Source organism: Haliaeetus leucocephalus, unplaced genomic scaffold (assembly GCF_000737465.1).
Source record: "Haliaeetus leucocephalus isolate CR32 unplaced genomic scaffold, Haliaeetus_leucocephalus-4.0 Scaffold696, whole genome shotgun sequence".
NCBI classification, from domain to species: Eukaryota; Metazoa; Chordata; class Aves; order Accipitriformes; family Accipitridae; genus Haliaeetus; species Haliaeetus leucocephalus.
Genome location: NW_010973132.1, coordinates 1,369,930 through 1,387,714, shown reverse-complemented (window position 1 = coordinate 1,387,714; position 17,785 = coordinate 1,369,930). Strand labels below are relative to the sequence as shown.

General features: G+C 43.3%; 2 protein-coding genes across 2 annotated transcripts; both read left to right on the top strand.

The window, feature by feature from the left end:
• Positions 1-576: 576 nt before the first annotated feature.
• JMJD7 (jumonji domain containing 7) lies at positions 577-8,477 on the top strand (the record flags this gene model as incomplete). The annotated part of the gene is made up of 7 exons (XM_010580201.1): positions 577-743; positions 1,682-1,935; positions 2,754-2,810; positions 3,212-3,307; positions 5,106-5,182; positions 6,282-6,441; positions 8,111-8,477. Coding segments are annotated over 7 exons (900 nt in total), but the record flags the coding sequence as incomplete, so codon positions are not given.
• Positions 8,478-9,698: 1,221 nt separating this feature from the next.
• On the top strand, positions 9,699-13,815 carry LOC104839656 (acyl-coenzyme A thioesterase 1-like). The gene is made up of 3 exons (XM_010580056.1): positions 9,699-10,420; positions 11,663-11,865; positions 13,213-13,815. Exons 1-3 carry the CDS (start codon positions 9,967-9,969, stop codon positions 13,813-13,815), a joined length of 1,260 nt encoding a protein of 419 aa, XP_010578358.1. The 5' UTR covers positions 9,699-9,966.
• The last annotated feature ends 3,970 nt before the right edge of the window (positions 13,816-17,785 follow it).

Sequence of the window (17,785 nt, the reverse complement as noted above, 5' to 3'; positions counted from 1 at the left end):
CGGCGGGCGCTGGGGCCTGGGCCGGGCTCCGCCGCCTCCCCCCGCGCTCTGCGGGGGCCCCTGCCCGCCCTGTGGGAGGGGAAAATTCGGTCCCGGGTGGGCCGCAGCGGCCGCAAATGGCACCTGCGTGGGTTGAAGGGGAGCATCCAGGCTCCTACCTTGTTTTCGGCCGAATGTTTCCAAGGTGAAGCAGCAGCAGAAAGGCCGCTGCAAGAAGAAAACCAGACTCGAGAAAATGGCCCTTTTAGGTTGTTTTCCTAAAAACAGCAAACCAAAGCACTATTCCGGCCTCTAAAAATCCTCCTATGGTACCGACCCTGTATCGGAGGCACATCTCCTGTAACGTACGTCGTGCCCACTCTCCCGTGGAGCTGTGGCTGACAGCAGGGGAGTGTCAGGGCGAGGGCCTGAGGTACCAATCTGACACTGAAACCCTCCCTAACAGCCTCCGGCTTTTAATGGAGAGATTTCTGGAGCCAGGCTTTCCATTGAGCAGCTGTGGCGTGGGGTTGGAAGCCAGTTAAGTTTGCTGGCAGAAGGCGCTTCTCTCAGGATGCTGAGTAACACTCTTTGTCATTTGCGTGGACAGAGCTGGGGTGGACAGAGTCCATACCCTATCTTGACAGGCCTCCGTCCCCGCTGGAGTTTTATCGAGAATGGGTGAGTCCGAATAAGCCCTGTATAATTCAGAATGCCATCAGCCACTGGCCGGCTCTGAGGAAATGGACCTCAGCGTACCTCAGGTATGAACGAGCTTTGGAGCAGGACTGGTGGTCAGTTTCGGTTGACCTCAGTAAAAGGCCCTCGGTTGATCTTTGCTTTTATCCATAAGATTAGCCCAGGTTCCTCCGTGCTTCTGTATTAAGGTGTTCAGTCTTGCCAAGCTCACGTGTAAATTTCTTCCTGCGAACTGACTGTCCTCACCAGTTCCCATGCAGTCAGGAGGGTGAGTGTGCTGACTGGGTGCAGCCAACAGACTCCAGCTGTCGAAACCCAGTCTGATCGCGGTGCTCTGGCCAGTGGTCCACCCTGTAGCCTCCCAGTTGGAGTGGGGCTGTAGCGCCATAAAGAGCAGACTGACTTGTTTGTGGCTGAGTACACCGTGTTTTCTAGGAAGAAAAACAAACGATGAGCATTTTAACAATGATTTTTTTCCTTTAAAAAGCTCTTTTTTGAGGGGATTTCTGGTTAGACCTAAAATCTATGGGTTTAAAATTAAATTTCTCACAGAAATAAGGGCTGTTAGCCTCACAATGTGAGTGTCTGTCAGTCTCCGCCTGCCCTTTCTCCCTCCTCCATTGCTTTTGAACATATGGCCACCCAGATTTGGCTGGGTTGAGTGGTCCCAAGAATACCAAGTTCTGCCATGACTCATGAAAAGAAGTGGCTGAAGAGGGCCCTCTGCACAGAGGGAAAAGGAGCTCATTTGTGAACTCACCTGTTAGATAGAAGAGAATTTAGAGAGGCAAAAGATACTATGGTAGCCTTGACCACAGGCAGCAATCAGAGCAGAATGCCAGAATCCTTACCAGAGAGTAGAAAATCTAGTTGAGATGCCCATCTGTAGAAAGCCAGGCTTCTTATGTTTGCTGTCCATGAAACATGTTGTTTTTGAAGTAACCAGTGTCCAATATATGGGGCAATTGCAGGTCTGGCTGTAAACCTTTGATTTATTTTGCAGGGAGGTGGTAGGTCCCAAGGTGGTGAGTGTGGCAGTAACACCAAATGGTTATGCAGATGCGGTGTTTCAGGACCGTTTTGTCATGCCAGAGGAGCGCCAAATGCCTTTCATGGACTTTTTGGACATTGTGGAGAAGAAAGTGACCTCTCCCAATGTATTTTATGTGCAGAAGCAGTGCTCAAACCTCACCAAGGAGTTCCCTGAACTTGTCTGTGATGTGCAGCCTGACATACCATGGATGAGCGAGGCACTTGGTAAGCATTCTGTTTCTCCTGTGTTCAGTAAATATTTTGTACGGAGCTTTAAAGCAATCATGCTAGGTACATGGTGAATGTTTGTTGCATTTCTGGATGCCGCAGCTCAGTTTGGTTTCATCCCCTTAGAAAATAGAAGTGGTAAAATACTTAATAGAGTAGTCCAGGTTTTGGGGTTGGATTACTCCATAATCAGTATCTTGGCTGTGCATTGGGACCATCACAACTGAAACAATGTGGTGATAGTGCCGTATAGCACTTCTTTTCATATAGTGGCTTTTCTCTTATTTAGAGTCATGTTTCAACTCGGATTCATGCTGTTGCTACCAAAGGTAGGATAACAAACGAGTGAAACAGCACACAGCCCCCACCCACTTTGGTAAAATTACAGATGTTTGTTTCTAGTTAAATGCTGTCCTGTTTCAGTTGGTTTCTATTTTACAGCATGTCTTTCCTTAAAATGTCAGTGATTTATTGTGATTTCACCTTCTTTTTGCAACTGTATGTAGACATGCTGCAGTTTCTCTGTGAGCTAAGTCTTAGGGATTCAGAATGTGGAAACAAAGGGTTGTAACCATCGATTTGGGGACGGATAATACTATGTCATGAAGTCTGATGGGCACTACAGTGGCTTCCAGTATAGGAGGAGGTTGCTGTTGCTCGCAGAGTGCTATTTGCAATGCAACCTATCATAGTTATGAAGGAAGTTAAAGGATAGAATTTGGCAGAAATTGGCAGAAAATTATTTGAAACTTCTAAAAAAGACACTTCAAATTCTTTTTTTGTTGACAACGTTTCTCTGTTCCCTAACCATACAGGGAGGAAGCCTGATGCTGTGAATTTCTGGCTTGGGGAATCAGCTGCTGTGACATCTCGTACGTATTGTATGGCACTGTACTGTGTGCTTTCCGTACATGTTTAAGCAGACTTGCTTTGAGTTAGCGGCTCAGTAGGACTGTGTGTTTTTTCTGACAAGGCAATTCTACTTTAGCATGCTTTTTTACATTCTTTCTCCTGCACTTCTGCAGCCTCTTGCTGCTGTGTCTCTTGGTGCATCTACCTGCCATTGTGTCAGGCAAGGCACTGACAGTTTGCTTCCTTGAATACATTTGCTACAACATTATATTGTTAATTTCCTACTGGCTGCAAGAGGAGGAAGCTGTCTGGTAATAAGAGGACAAGCTGACACTTCCAGTTTACTATAGTTTCTGATGTAGAAAAGGAAATAACACTGATTTTCTCTCTTTCTCCACATCTCTTTTTTTCTCAATCCTAGTACATAAAGATCATTATGAGAACTTGTACTGTGTGATATCTGGAGAGAAACATTTTCTACTGCATCCACCGAGTGACCGTCCCTTCATCCCATATGGTACATAGTTTACTATGCAGTTTGTCTGGAGGTTGGAAGGAGGAGAGACTAAAATATTGAAAAATATCAAAACAGAAGCAGAGATAACATTTTGATGTTTATGCAGCATTAGGCTTTCCAGTGTGAACAGAAATCTCTTCTCTTTTGTGCTGAAGGTAGTTTGTAATACAAACATTATTCTGAGGTGAGGTTTTCCTGTCCTGTAAGGTAATAGGTTCACTGATACTCACAGCAGCCTCTTCAGCTTTAGAATATTTAAATTATTTAAGTATCTTGTCAGTATTGTAGCATGTCGTCTTTGGTGTTTAACAGGTTTGTATTCTGCCTGCTCATTCTTTTCTCTAGGAAAAAAAACAGGAAGCTGAAAAATAAGTTGTAATTTAATGAAATATTCAAGTTACTACTTAATCTCTGAAAACTGGAGAAATGAAAAGAGATTCTTATGGCAGCATTACTTCACACTGCCTGTTTTCTGTTTCTTTATGTTGCTTTCCTGTGTGCACAGTAGTAGTTTGTTATGTTGCAGTGTCATCTAAAAGATGGACAGCTTAAGTTTATGCCTCATAAGATAAGATTTTATTTTCCCATTCCTTGACTTTCAAACCATCAGATTAAGTGAATGCAGAGTGCTATATGACACTGGTACATTTTTGCCTAGATACATGCACTGCTACCGTATTTTGTTTATACTGGTTTTGTTTTGTTTACAACCTTAAAATCACAGAATCGTAGAATGGTTTGGGTTGGAAGAGACCTTGAAGATCATCTAGTCCATTCCACATGCCATATACTAGATCAGGTTGCTCAAAGCTCCATCCAACCTGACCTTGAACATTTCCAGTGATGGGGCATCCACAACTTCTCTGGGCAACCTGTTTCAGTGCCTCATGACCCTCATCGTAAAAAATGTCTTCCTTATATCCAATCTCAATCTACCCTCTCTCAGTTTGAAACCATTGCCCCTTGTCATGTCACGACAGGCCTTGGTAAGAAGTCTTCCTCTGTCTTTCTTATAAGCCCCCTTAATATTTTGAAAGGCTGCAGTAAGGTTTCTCCAGAGCCTTCTCTTCTCCTGGCTGAACAACCCCATCTGTCTCAGCCTTTCTTCATAGGAGAGGTGGTGTCATATGTATGTGAATGTATAAAATACATGTATGTCATATGAGTCATACTTTGTAAAACAAGTTACTGTTAAAGCATAGAACAGAGATAATGCGTACATTTTATAGTGTGTAGTAAAAAGATGACTCCATCTTTTTGAACATCAGGTTAATGGAGAGAAATTCTCCCAAGGGAGGGCTTAGAAAACCGCATGTGCTGAAGCAATGAAAGAAAAGCAACCTGCGGTATCCAGAGCATTTGATGAGCCCTATTGGATAACTAGTAACTCTTGTGAGTGCTATCTTGCTAGACTGACATAAGAAGAAACACCAGAATATAGAATGATGTGTAAGTCAGGGATGCATTTATGACTTCTGAAAGGAAAATGAGATGGTTATTGGAACAAAATAGGACCAGAAGTAAAATGGGTTTTGAGGAGAATAATTCCTGTGAAGAAAGAAGGTTGGAATTCCAAACAGGAAGGCAGTTCAGTCTTCAGGCTGACTTAAAAAAAAAAAAAAAAAATTAAGAAACTGGGTAAAAATTGAAATGGACAAAGGGAAGGACAGTGAAGACAGTAAGTTGAAAATGTTTTTGTCTTAATTTTTCTTTTACTTGGTGAAAATGTGAAATGCCCTGCGATTAGTTTCTCTGAGTTCTGCTGAGTTGTGTCATTTAATTCTTTCTGTGGTTCCAGAGCTCTATCAGCCAGCAACCTACCAGGTGTCAGAAGATGGCTCATTTGAAATTGTGGATGAGAAGAGTGCAGATAAGGTAAAAAGCATATAAAGAACACAATCAATGAAGTAAAGATAGTTTTGGACACTGCTGAGCCCTCAAACTGAGCATATTGATTGATATTTAGAAATCCTTCGTTACTGGAAAGAGAATGCCCAGATATTTCACTTGTAGTTTTACTATTTGCAAAGGATGCCCAGCTTCCAGAAAAGATTTTTTACTGCACACCTGAAACTGTTGTTATAATAAACTGTCTTTCCTGCACCAAACTTAAATAGATCCAGTAAAGGACTTCTAAATTAATCAACAATAAAGGAATTGATTTCATTAAGACCGAAATAGACTCCTCTGCATTCACTTTCTTTTGGCCCTCTAGTGAGGGCTAGATTTTGCTCTACAGCAGTATCACCCAGTGCAATAAAACATATCTGTCTCAATGAATAAATTGTGTTTTCTTAGTAGTAACAATATTTATTTCATTAAAATATACAGATCTGGAGGCACTTTACAAAAACTCAGTAGCCTTTTGTATCTAATCTCTCCCCTTTTACCTGTGCAATGTGACTAATGCTACAGCTGAACTTGAGCTGGGGCTTTTTCTCTGTTTCCAGAGTGGCACTCATGGAATCACAGAGGAACATTCCTGTAGTGCAGTAAGGTGGAGTGCTGAGGTTTATAACTCTGTAGGGCATAGAAGAAATGAATGCAGGCAAGAGGGATTTCCCAGCAGGAAGCGGGGGGTTTAGCCGCTGGGAATAAAATTAGGCCAGAGAGCTTTAAAGAAGAAAAGAGTTTCTAAAAAGAGTGGTGCAGATAAAATACTCAAGTACTGAATATAGGAGGAACAAGTGACTTAAGGGGCTGGAGGTGTTTTGAAAGTATCCCACAAGACTGAAATTTCATGGCTCACTTTTAGCACCTTTTCCCTAATCAGAAACGCTTCACTGAAGGAGGCAAATTTTTGTATCCTTGACCTATTCCCAGTTGAATGTGGAAAGCTGTGTAGCTGTACATGTTTTGCTAGGCAAAATACATGTTTTGTAACCTAGTAAGTTTGGTTATCAGTTGTTTTTCTGGAAGCTTGCTGGAATTTTTTGCCAGGCTCAGTACCATATACATACTCTTTTGCTTTTAGGTGCCCTGGATCCCCCTGGACCCCTTGAACCCAAATCTGGAACAATATCCAGAGTATGCTAAGGCAAAACCTTTGCAGTGTACAGTGAAAGCTGGTGAGATGTTATACCTACCTTCTCTCTGGTTCCATCATGTTCAGCAATCACATGGCTGTATAGCAGGTAAAATACACAGTATTTCCAGATACATTTTTGAACTGTGGTGGGTGTGCCGCTAGATATCCCACAGCAAAGCGTAATGGGGACCAAAGGTCCATTTAAGATCATCTACCTCTCCTCAGGAGGAAATAACAATCTTGGCAGATGGCATGGGGCTACCTCCTTGCAGTCTGTTTTGCTTCTAATTCATATCATTGTTGACAATTGCTAGGGATGTAGCAGAAGAAAAAGTCTTTCTAGTTGTCAAGTCTGGAGAAGGATAGCTAATTCAGTGATCACGATCCAGTTTATGACATGGAGCTAAGCAGTGTGTCTGCCTAGCTTGCTAACTGCAAATTGGTCATCTACATACCTTTCACAAAGAAACTGCAAGTTGTGTGTGCCGTTATCACACCAGCAAAAAAGGATCTGGGGGAAGAAAAGGAAACCAGAAAGTGTACGAGTTTTAGGCATGGATGTAGACACAACATGGAAGATACTCTGTTGTCATGCGAGCTGGAATCTGCTCTGACCCAGTCTCTTACCTTGCTAATAAGCCTATGCTTGTGTTACTGTTTCCCTGCACTTATCAAGAGTCTTGTTATCTCCTTCTTTGTAAGGTCGATCATAATCTCTCTCTTTTTTTTTTTCCTTCCCCAAGAGAGTTCCAGAATTTCAAGCATTGCTCATTTGGTGCAGGTGGAGGGGTGGGGGTGGTGCAAAGTATTATCATTATGTCATGTAAGTTTTGCAAGGTTTGAGGAAGAGTTTTTTGCTGTCCTTTACCCAGGGTAATCCTGTCTGTGCAGTAAGAGTAAACACGGTATTTTGAACAATGTAACATTAGTGTTTGTACAACACTGCAAATATTGCAAGCTCTTTTTTTTCAGTATTTTTGATACTGTGATAGAAAGACAAGCTAGCAGTAAAGCAGTATTTCTGATTCTCTTTTCCCAGTACTGCTGCAGCAGTCCTTAAATATCTTTTAGAAAAAGTAGAGTTGTTTCCAGTTGCAAGCCCCCGGCCACTCTCTTTTTCTCTGTCTAGCAGAAATGCGGGAGAGCTGATGAGTTTATTTGGCCTTTAGTCTGTTAACTGCACTACAGTCTGTATACACTTGAGAAATCAATATTCTCTGGGTCTGGTCCAGTGAATGTCTGAAGCTAGAGTATATCCTCTTCCAAGAACCATTCGTACAATACTATACTGCTTGGCTTATTTTTTCTAGGAGATGTACACCAAAATTAAAAAGAGAAGCAGAATTAAAGCATTGTCTAATTGATGACCTTGTGAAGTAGTGGTGAATTTGCCATCCTTTACACACTCAGAGGAAGAGAGGTTCCTATCCAGATATTAAACTTTGCAGCATATTTGTTATTTTTGGTCTAAACAGAAGCATACATTTTCTGTTCCTAAACATTTTGCCACCTTCTGCTCCAAGGAATCCCCAGTACAGAGTCTGAAGAGGAGTTGGCTTGGGTTAAGACAGATTTGCATTGGCAGCAGTGTTAAAGAACTCTAATGTTTTCTTATGTTATTTTTGGCTGTAGTCAAAGATGTGCTTGTTTCAAAGTTCAGTCAGTAATAAGGAAAAGCCTGTACTAGCTGAACTGTGTAAAACAGTCTATGAACATGTTTGTAAATCATTACATTCTAGCCTTAGAAAAGTTCTTCCTTTTTCTTGTCTCCTCAGTGAATTATTGGTATGACATGGAATATGACCTTAAGTACAGCTATTATCAACTATTAGATTGTCTCACAAAAACCGTGAAGGTGTTATAGCAGAGGTGGGAGACTCGAGCTTGTGATTCTCTCTGATGTGATACAATCATCAGCACCTGTGACTGGAGTACAAACATGACTGAAGTGAAAAGAACCGAACATTAAATTGTCCTCAGCAATGTCTGTCAAACAGATCATGGCTATTTTGCTTGATTCCAGAGTCCAGATCGATTGGCCAGATTTTTTGGCTTGTAAGTAGAAGGTTTGATAATAGCATTTTTAGGTCTTTGCGTGTTGCCTCAGTGACAGTGAGCAAAATAAAATTTGAAGGGAGGCAATCCAGGTTTTGGAAATCCCAAAACAGAAGCCGTGACTGTTTGTTCAGATCTACAGATTGTTTTCTTAACAACCCAAGTGGACAAGGAAAAATGTGCTCTGTCACCCACCTGTGCATCAGGCTGCATCAGTCCAACACATGCATTCCGCTTAAGGTGAAAGTACTGTCCAGTTGTAATTCACTAAGTTCAGTGGCTGTGGTGTTTTGGTGGTGAGAAATTGCAACTTCTGCAATAAAAGGTCAGTTTAAAAGCTTATTTCTGTACTAATTCCTTACTTTTTTTCAAATGATGTGATGGGTGGAGGACATCTAGGAGGACATGCAAAAGTCAGCACTGGCTATTTTCCACGTTAAGATACATGTTTTTATTGCTGGGGTTTATTTGTTTCCACTGTTGTATTTAAATGTAGCCACATTCTTTTACATCCTGAGTGGTGATTTTAGAGTTGCTTTGCCAGATCTACAGTCAATCTGCATGTCACCGGTGGTCTCGTGGCATGACATGTGATTCTGGAGCTTTGTAGGCTCATTGATTGTTTCATTCCTTTGCCATTAATTGCTGCCTAACACATGGTCAGGTGAGTTGTGTGAACCCAGAGCCTATTTCTGCAGCCTTAATTCCTATTTCTATTTCCACAGAACAGGATGAGACTACTCACATGTCTGAGACCTGCAGGGTAGGACTAGAAGGCTACTAAATACACGAACATTGCAAAAATGTAGTAGTGTTTTTATCAAAACCAAAACCTGGTATTTATCATCAAATCTTCAAACAGTTCCTTAGAAACATTAGTGATAGGGGGGGAATTTATTTTCCATATATTAATTAGGAAAACACAGATATCCTTTAGACAAGATTGATTATTGTGAAGAAAAATAGAATAATTCTTTTACCTTGTCTGTTTGTTTTGTTTTTTAAAGAAACATTGTTAAAGCATAAAGCACCATTTTACCTTGTGGTGCTTGTCCAAAAATTGCTGAAAACTCAGGAGGGATTAAGGGCAGGCTTTGTTTCACTGCTAGATTAAGATGTCATGTTACTTCAGGCTTTCCAGCTTGTTTGTATTCACTGTGCCTTGGCAAAGGCGCCTGAGGCAGTTCTGCAGTCAAATCCGGACTTTCCCACAGTCGGGGGTGGGAGGAAGGTGATTTGAATATCTCTTTCTGTCAGTTTGCGGTTTTTAATTCAGTCTCTCTCTGTAATCAAAAGTAAGACCGCACGCCGGGAACAGATGCCGTCCTGTGCCTGTGCGAGTGGATGGTGTTGCTGTACCACCGCTGAGCCGAGTGTCTGGAGAGAGGCGTGCTCCGAACTACGCCTCCCAGCAGCCCGTGCCTGCTGACTGAAGGAAGTAGTCACGGTGGTTCCTCTTGGACTTTGGGCAGAGATTTGAAGCCTGAGAAGCGACAGGCTCCCGACGGTCCTGTTTCAGGCAGCCCGTGCCTCGCCACAAAAAAGGGCAGCTCCTCTCCCCTCCGGCAGAGCCGGGATGGCGGTGCAGGTGATGGTTCTGCCTTCCCCCCGCTGTCTATTCGATGACCCCGTGCAGATCCGTGTGGTGGGTCTCCTGCCGCAGCAGGCGGTCACCCTCCGAGTCAGCCTGGTGGACGAGAGCGGGGAGCTTTTCCAAGCCCATGCTCACTACAGAGCTGGGAGCAGTGGGGAGCTTGACCTCAGCCGCTCCCCAGCGCTGGGGGGCAGCTATTCGGGAGTGGAGCCGATGGGGCTGCTGTGGTCTCTGCAGTCTAAAGCGCCCTATAAGCGGCTGGCGAAGAGGAACGTCCTAACCCCTTTCTGTGTGGACCTGGAAGTGTATGAGGGCCACGGGGACATGAGCCACTTGCTGGGAAAATGCACCAATGAACGATGGTTTTTAGGAGAGGGGGTGAAGAGGATTTCAGTCAGAGAAGGTCACCTGAAAGCAACCCTCTTCCTCCCTCCTGGTGAGTTTTAATTCTGTTCTGGTTTTCCAGGTGTGACTTACACCGCGTATTCTGCCCTGTGGCCCCTGGCTGCGCTTGGCAGCCCAGAGCAAAGCCTCAGCTGATGGTTCCCTCAGCCTGTGCTTGGTCCAGATACTTGGATCCTCACAGCTGAGCAGGGAGGAGCAGATGTTGCCCAGGCAGGTCAAGTGCCGAGGCGGGAGGGTGCAGGGAGGGCATGTCTCCTCTTTGTTCTAGCTGAGGGGGGTCAGGACTGCTCCTGCGGTGAGAGCTTTGGGGAAATGTGTGTTTATTTCTTAGCTCCTCTGTTTAGCTGACAGGACAAAGAGGCCTCTGGTCTTTGGCAGAGCTGTGAGGCGGGACAGGTCTGGCCGTGGAGTGAGGAATGACGAGGCATGGTGGGAGCACTGGACTCTGGCTGCAGCCAGCCTAGGCTGCTCTAACAGCTGCGACAGATCTTCCTGCAGGCTCTGGACTTGTCTCTCTGTCTCTCTCTTTGGCCAAGGAAAAGCCAAAGGAAGAAGTCTCTACCTGGTTGAGCAGCTTGACTGCACAGGATACTTACGAAGATGGGAGACAAATGAGAAGAGCAAGGTCTTTAATTAAACAGGCATCATATTCCACAGCTCCATACAGAGATGGTGCTGAGGCTGAGTCCTGTGTAAAGCTGCTCTGAGCCCTGAGCTGTTTATGTTCCTTGAGCAGTACTTAAACATGAATATCTTGCTCTGTAATGAATAAAAAGTCCCTTGCAGCTGCTGTGACACCAAATCTTGTAAGGGAAGTCTGGCTATAAGAATGGGCAGAGCAGCAGCAGGAAAGGAAGGTCCTGTGACTGCAGGAGGAGAACTGAGAAGCCCAGGGGTAATTACCCAGATCATACTGAAGCCTGAATTGGCCTAAGTCAGCGCTGGCATTTGTGGGTGCAATTCATAACCCGAGTATTCCCTCCCTGGAATACCTGCTAGCACAGTTGTTAAAGAAGCTCATGTGGCTGTACTGTTTGTTCATCAATCCCCAATGGCCTGAGAACATCTAGGCCAATGTCAGCTGAAATTCATGGTGGGAGAAGGATGCCCAACATGTGAACTTCCTATGATGAGTTCCTAAGAGAGAGAAGAAATATCCAAATTAGTGTCTTTACAGTGATTGTGTGTGTCCTGAAGGGACAACTAGAAACTTTTCCCTTTGAGCATATATATATATATATATACACACACACACACACCCCTTTCATTGCAGGACCGGGTCCGTTCCCTGGACTTATTGATTTGTATGGATCTGGAGGAGGTCTTGTTGAATACAGAGCAAGTCTCTTGGCTAGCAGAGGCTTTGTGACTCTGGCTCTTGCTTACATGGCCTTTGAAGATCTCCCTGCTATGCCAGAGATTCTTGAACTGGGCTATTTTGAGGAAGCTGTGAACTTCTTGCGGAAGCAGCAGCAGGTAAGAGACAAACTATGGTGCTCTTCCTGTTGGAAACTATTTCCCAGATTTCTAATTGGAATGCTATATGTCATTGAATGCAACTAAGTTTCTGAGGTGTTCTAAGGAGACAGCATTGTCTGAAAGACAGCATGATCTGAGAGATGGAAAAGCATGTGCCTCAACTCATATTTTGCAAGTAGTTGGATAGCTGATTTTGCACAGCATCTTATAACAGTCCATAAACTGTTGTGTAAACCAGTGTTTGTTTAAGACTAAATCAGAGCAGTTCCTGGACTAGAAGCACAAAACTGCTTAAGCAGGAAATGTTAATTTTTTTTCCCTACTTTTGCATCTTTCAAGATTTTAGAAGGCAAAAAAATCCATTGACTTTTTCTACTATTTCTGAGATGCTACAAGCTTTTGATTCTGAGTAAGTTTCACAAGACAGTAATGAAACACTTTAACAACGGAATCCCTTACAGTTGTAGCACTAGAGAGTGTGCCATGTCTTAAGAAGCTGGGGCTGTATTTGAACAAGTACGTGGGATGAGAAAGATGCTTTATAGCAATATATCATCATACCAAGAGAAAGAGACCAAAAGAAATCAAGTAGCATTTAAACTTTGAATGGAATGCTACTTAATGTGGTATTCGTTTCACAAAGTGACTTATTTTCTAGCACGTGGATACCAGGAATGTAGCCGGTGTGAGAGCAGAATTCAGCCTTGCTTGTTTGTCTTGTTCCTCATAGAGCTCTGAAACTTCCAGAGTATCTTACAAGACACACATTACAAAATTAATTTGGTGTGAAGAGCCTTCACTACAAATAAGTTGATTTAAACAGTTATTGGGCTTACTCAGCCTCAGGTGTGATTAACCTTATGTGTTCCAAGGCAAAACAGAAGATAACAGGTCAGCTATAGAAGAGTATCAAAAAACAATGGTATGAAAAAAATCAATGCAAGTAAACCCATGAAACCCATGAAAATGTGGTTTTCCAAATGGAGCCTGAGGAGAGAAGATCGAGGGGGTTTGGAGACAGGAGCAGTAAAAGATACAATACTGAGAGCAAACGTCTAGCCAAGATGTGGAGGGAGCAAAGAGGCTTTGTCTACAGAGGTCACCAGGGACAAAAAGTGTTACAGGAGGAGAAATATTGGGGAGCTGCAGAATTCATAGTTGCTCTTGTGGAGGCTCAGCAAAGGTATGGATATGGGAGTGATATAAACTGAACAGAGAGAGGGAAGGGGTAAAATATGGGTGGTCTTAGTTGGATGAAGAGTGAGGAAGCAGAACTGGAGATGTTATGTCAGCCCAGGAAGCGAGGAGTGGTTGATAATAGTTGTTTTCATAACTGTGTTTCAGGTGAAAGATACTGGAATTGGCGTTTTGGGCTTGTCTAAAGGAGCTGATCTAGCCCTTTCCATGGCCACATTTCTACCTGGCATCAAGGCAGCTGTCAGCATATCTGGAAGTGGTTTTAATTCTTTCATTCCCCTGCGGGGGGATGGCTTCACTCTTCCTGCCCACCCGTATGATTTGGGGAGGATGAAGACCAGTGACGAGTCTGACCTAGTAGATTTTTCAGATGTCCTACATGATCACAGGGACCCAGCAACTTGGGATTGTCGCATTCCTGTGGAAAGGTCCTTGGCCAAGTTCCTCTTCCTGTCTGGACTGGATGACAGGAACTGGAAAAGTGACCTCTATTGCCAGGATGCTGTTCAGCGCCTTCAGCAGCATGGACGGGAAGTGGAATTTTGCTCCTATTCTGGAGCAGGACACCTCTTGGAGCCACCATACTTGCCTCTGTGCCAGGCTTCGATCCACAAAGTGCTTGGGATGTTTGTGTATTGGGGAGGGCAGTGGAGGGAGCATGCCAAAGCCCAAGAAGATGCATGGCGCAGGATACAGGCCTTTTTCTGGCAACACTTAATGGACTCAGACATCCCTAAGAGCAAGCTGTAGTGGAAGCTGTCAAAGATGCTGACCAGGTTTGGTATTTCAGCTCTCACTGAATCTTGGAAACTCATCAAAAGTTTCCTGGCCTGCCTTCCTCTAAACCCCACTGTTGCATTGTTGTTTATTTTCGTTCCCCAAACAATTTTGCATTTTTTAGTTGAATTTTAGGTGTCTTCTGGCCCCAGCTGTACTGTAGCTTGGCACCATCTGATCTGTGTGTGTGCTGTAGTCATCTGAGAAAAAAACAGCATCCCATCACGTGGATTGTGTTTGTACTGAGCTATCTTTGCCCTCAATCTCCAACCATCTCCTTTCATAGCAGGGAATACTGTCACAGGAGGAGTTTTTCATTGAATTGTTTAGTCTTGCGCCTTTAACTAACCTAGATGTAAACAGCACTTTCTTGGGACAACACATTAGCACACCCACCTTTCCTCTTGGTATATAATTTTCTCACATTTCTTAGTAAAAAGGTTGCGGCAGTTCTGATCTCAACTAAGTAAAGAGGCACTCTTCCGACTTATTCTGAAGTGCAGTGATAACTTTTTTTTCCTGGTACCTCAAAAAACAGAAGAAGCGAATCTTACCCAAGTTACACTGGTTGTATCTCCTGCTGACTCCAGATAAGTTACATATCAGGATAAAGTTTCCACTGTACTGCTCAATAAATGCAATGTGGATGTGTGTATGCACAGTTTACTTGAAATTATCTCAATGAAGCCTTCGACTGTCTTTATGCCTATAAATACATAGGCTCAATCCTGATGTAGTCACAAGCTGTCACTTCACCTGGCTGAAATGTTTATATACAGAAGTCCTTACCTCCTGGTGGTAAGAGGAGTTGTGGAGTTTGCAGTAGGGGGTCCGCACAGTGCTCAAGATGGGGGTGATATAGATGTGCTAAGTACCTGCTTTTGAATATTGAAAGTCAGTTTATCCCCATTTTGGGGAGGACGAATAAAGCCACTGCTGCTGCTGAGTTTCCAGGAGCCCTGTGGAGTGGGCCGTCTCAGTGGTCTTGCCACTATAGCAGACAGCTGTGGGCTCAGTGACAGCTAGGAAATGCCACTCTTGAGAGAGGACTGACCTTGCCTTCTGGGGAGAATGTGCATTATCTCATCCTCTACTGAGGTCCAAACCTGCCAAGGACAGCTGTGATCTACTTCATGCTTTTGTGGGATAGTGGCAAACAGCAGCTTGATGGCATTTTCTAGATATCGAATGGCATCGCCTGAGCAGATTTTGCCTCCTGGAGCAGTCAGGGCTCCCATTCTGACCACAGAAGCAAGCAGGAGCTGGAGGTCTCTGCCTTTCACTGAGGCAGCAAAATCTTGCCTTTAAGAGAGCAGTAGTGCCTGGTTTCCAATTCCTGCTGAGACGTGAGCGTTGCAGGAGCCTGGACCCTTCTGAGGGCAGAACCATGCTCTCAGTTTTCTTGCTTCAGGGAGCAATGGCTACTCAAAATGAGCATGTTGGGCCTTAAAGGGCTATAGACTCACTCACGCAACACAACACATCCAATGCAGAGTGTACCCACCCCTTCAGGTACTTGCAATTTTCCTGCCCCAGCCATTCCTCAGAATGGTAGATGGGTACCACTTAGCTCACGGTGTGAGCGGTTGGAGTGGGGAGGTCTCCCTCCTGCTCACCTGTACTGGTCATCTATCAAGTTTTATGCTATTACCTCTTCTTCATTTCTGTTTGTCCCCTGTGTATCTATGATGTCCTGCATGGACTGTTCCAGATGTTTAGTCAGCGGGTAGGACCTGGCAGAAGAGCGACGTGTAGCAACAAGGGAAGTCAAATACATTTAAGCAGTTCAATCTGAGTAAGGGACATTTTATTTTCCCTCATTTTCCTATTTTATTGAAGCAGTCAAAAAAACCTGGGTTTTCGATCCACATTTTCCTCAGACTCAGCACTGGGCTGTGAGTTTCTCTGTGGTATGAGTAATTTTCATTTGTTTTTACTGAACGCAGTGAGGTTTATGCAGTGCAGTGTGTTGTTCTCCAGCCTGTGGGATAACTTCCACCTATTTTAATTCCTTCTGAGGGAAAGACAACTTCTCAGCCTTCAGTGGGCAGTTTACAGAGCTATACTTTGAATTACAAAATTGTGAGCTTCTGAGAAAATACATTATCTATAGGAAACTACCATTAGAAGGAAAAGTACTTTCCATCAGTAAATCAACAATATCATCAGTGATGCTTTCATACAGTCTGTTATGTTGTCACATTCAGCAACCAGGTTCAAAGAAAACAGTGTTGAAACTAGAGGATGAAGGGAGCTGACTGATGACTCCACTGATGACAATAGCACATAGGTCCTTCTTGTTTTGTTGCTCTGGAATGAAAGCTTTGCTACCCAGTTAAAAGCCCTTTATTTATCACTTGGATGGCAGCTGGCAAGAAAGACTGAAAAACCTGATTTAGCTGAGCAGCTCTGTGGCATATACAAACAGGAAAATATAAAGGCATACATATATACAGGCATATACAAACAGGCCAGCCAACTCAGTTGCAGTGGGAATTCTTTATAAGTCAGCTGGCCTTTTAAAATTAAACTCAAGTTTGAAACTTACTTTCAGGAAACAGAAACTGGAAATTGGAGGGAGACTAATATAAAATAATTGGAAATGGCCTAACTTCAATAAAATGGTTGTGTATGTTGTTAAGCAGGTTCTTCAGCATTTTGCTGAAGACTTCGACTACTTAATGTTTCTTCTGCTGAAGAGATGATTTAGGCAAATGGGGCTAAGCTCACATTTTTTTCCAAGTTAGTGGCAAAAATTCTACCAACTGCAGCCTGTAGAGTCAGGGCACTTTATATAGTTTGTCCAGGCTTACAGAGTACAGACAACATTATTCAAGAACAATGTGAAAATTATTATTTAATTAAACATAATTGACCTTTAGCTGCAAAAGAGAGCCTATGCCAAGTGTGACTGAAAAAACTAACAAAAATTGGATGGGGAAAGCTATTCTTACAATCTGCTTGTAACTGAAAAGTGCTTCAGATAAAATAGAGCATCAAAGTACTAGCTTGAACTGGAAGATCTTGGCTTGATGCTAACATCAATCATCCCTTTGTTTAGCGCTTTGTGCTACATTTCTATTAGAAGAATGAGAATAAGAAAAGTTGTGACAAGTCTCTTAAGAAACTGAGAAACAATGTCCCCACATGTAAGCTGCTATGAACAAATCTATTATAAGCGAACAGTACATCTTGCAGTGCTCTTTTGGGGCAGGATGATTTCCCTAGCTATTTTGGAATCAGGCAACAATAGAGATTGCTGGTTTGCCAGTGCATTCTTAAAATTTTCCTTCTTTGCTCTGGTTCAGCTTGTGATCTCTCTATGTAGAAAGGAGACTACCCCAAAAAGAAGAGAACTGGTGTGAAAAAGCATGTCCTTGAGTGGAATGTCTCTAAACTCTAGCTTTACTGCCTAGACCCCATGAACCTAAGATAATCTGGGTGAATGCCATCTAAGTTATATGAAGCATATATAGCTTATTATTTTAGATTAGGTGTCCCTGAAGCAGGCCACAGGTTATTTGCACACTGTGAGACCTTTGGACACAGCTTATCCTTTTCATTGTGGGCTTTCTGTATCACAATGCAGGTATGTTCTTCACATAGCTCCATCCTGCTGTCCTATCTACTCAGTAAGCCCTCATGAAAAGCTCCAGGGTCTCCGAACTGGAAACATTTGGGCACTGCGTGGAGCAATGATGTCCTCTGTACTTCTCAAGGCTTCTTGAAAAAGCTTATGGGGTTCTTTCCCCATACTTCGCCATGTGTGTTGTTAGGCTGTGTATAGCTGCGGAAGAAAGAAGTTCTCGATGTTCTTTACCAGAGACCTAGAAGTACCAGGTCCAGTCAGGTATTGAATTGAACACAGGCTAAAGCTGATCCAGAAGCATTTTGATACATGTACAGTATAACTTGGAGGAAACTGCAGAATGAAAGTAGTCAA

Excerpts from the sequence above, each read along its gene's own strand:
- LOC104839656 (XM_010580056.1), top strand. The coding sequence starts at position 9,967 with ATGGCGGTGCAGGTGATGGTTCTGCCTTCCCCCCGCTGTCTATTCGAT. Across the intron at positions 10,421-11,662 it reads AACCCTCTTCCTCCCTCCTG|GACCGGGTCCGTTCCCTGGA; the intron begins GTGAGTTTTAAT and ends CTTTCATTGCAG. Across the intron at positions 11,866-13,212 it reads TCTTGCGGAAGCAGCAGCAG|GTGAAAGATACTGGAATTGG; the intron begins GTAAGAGACAAA and ends ACTGTGTTTCAG.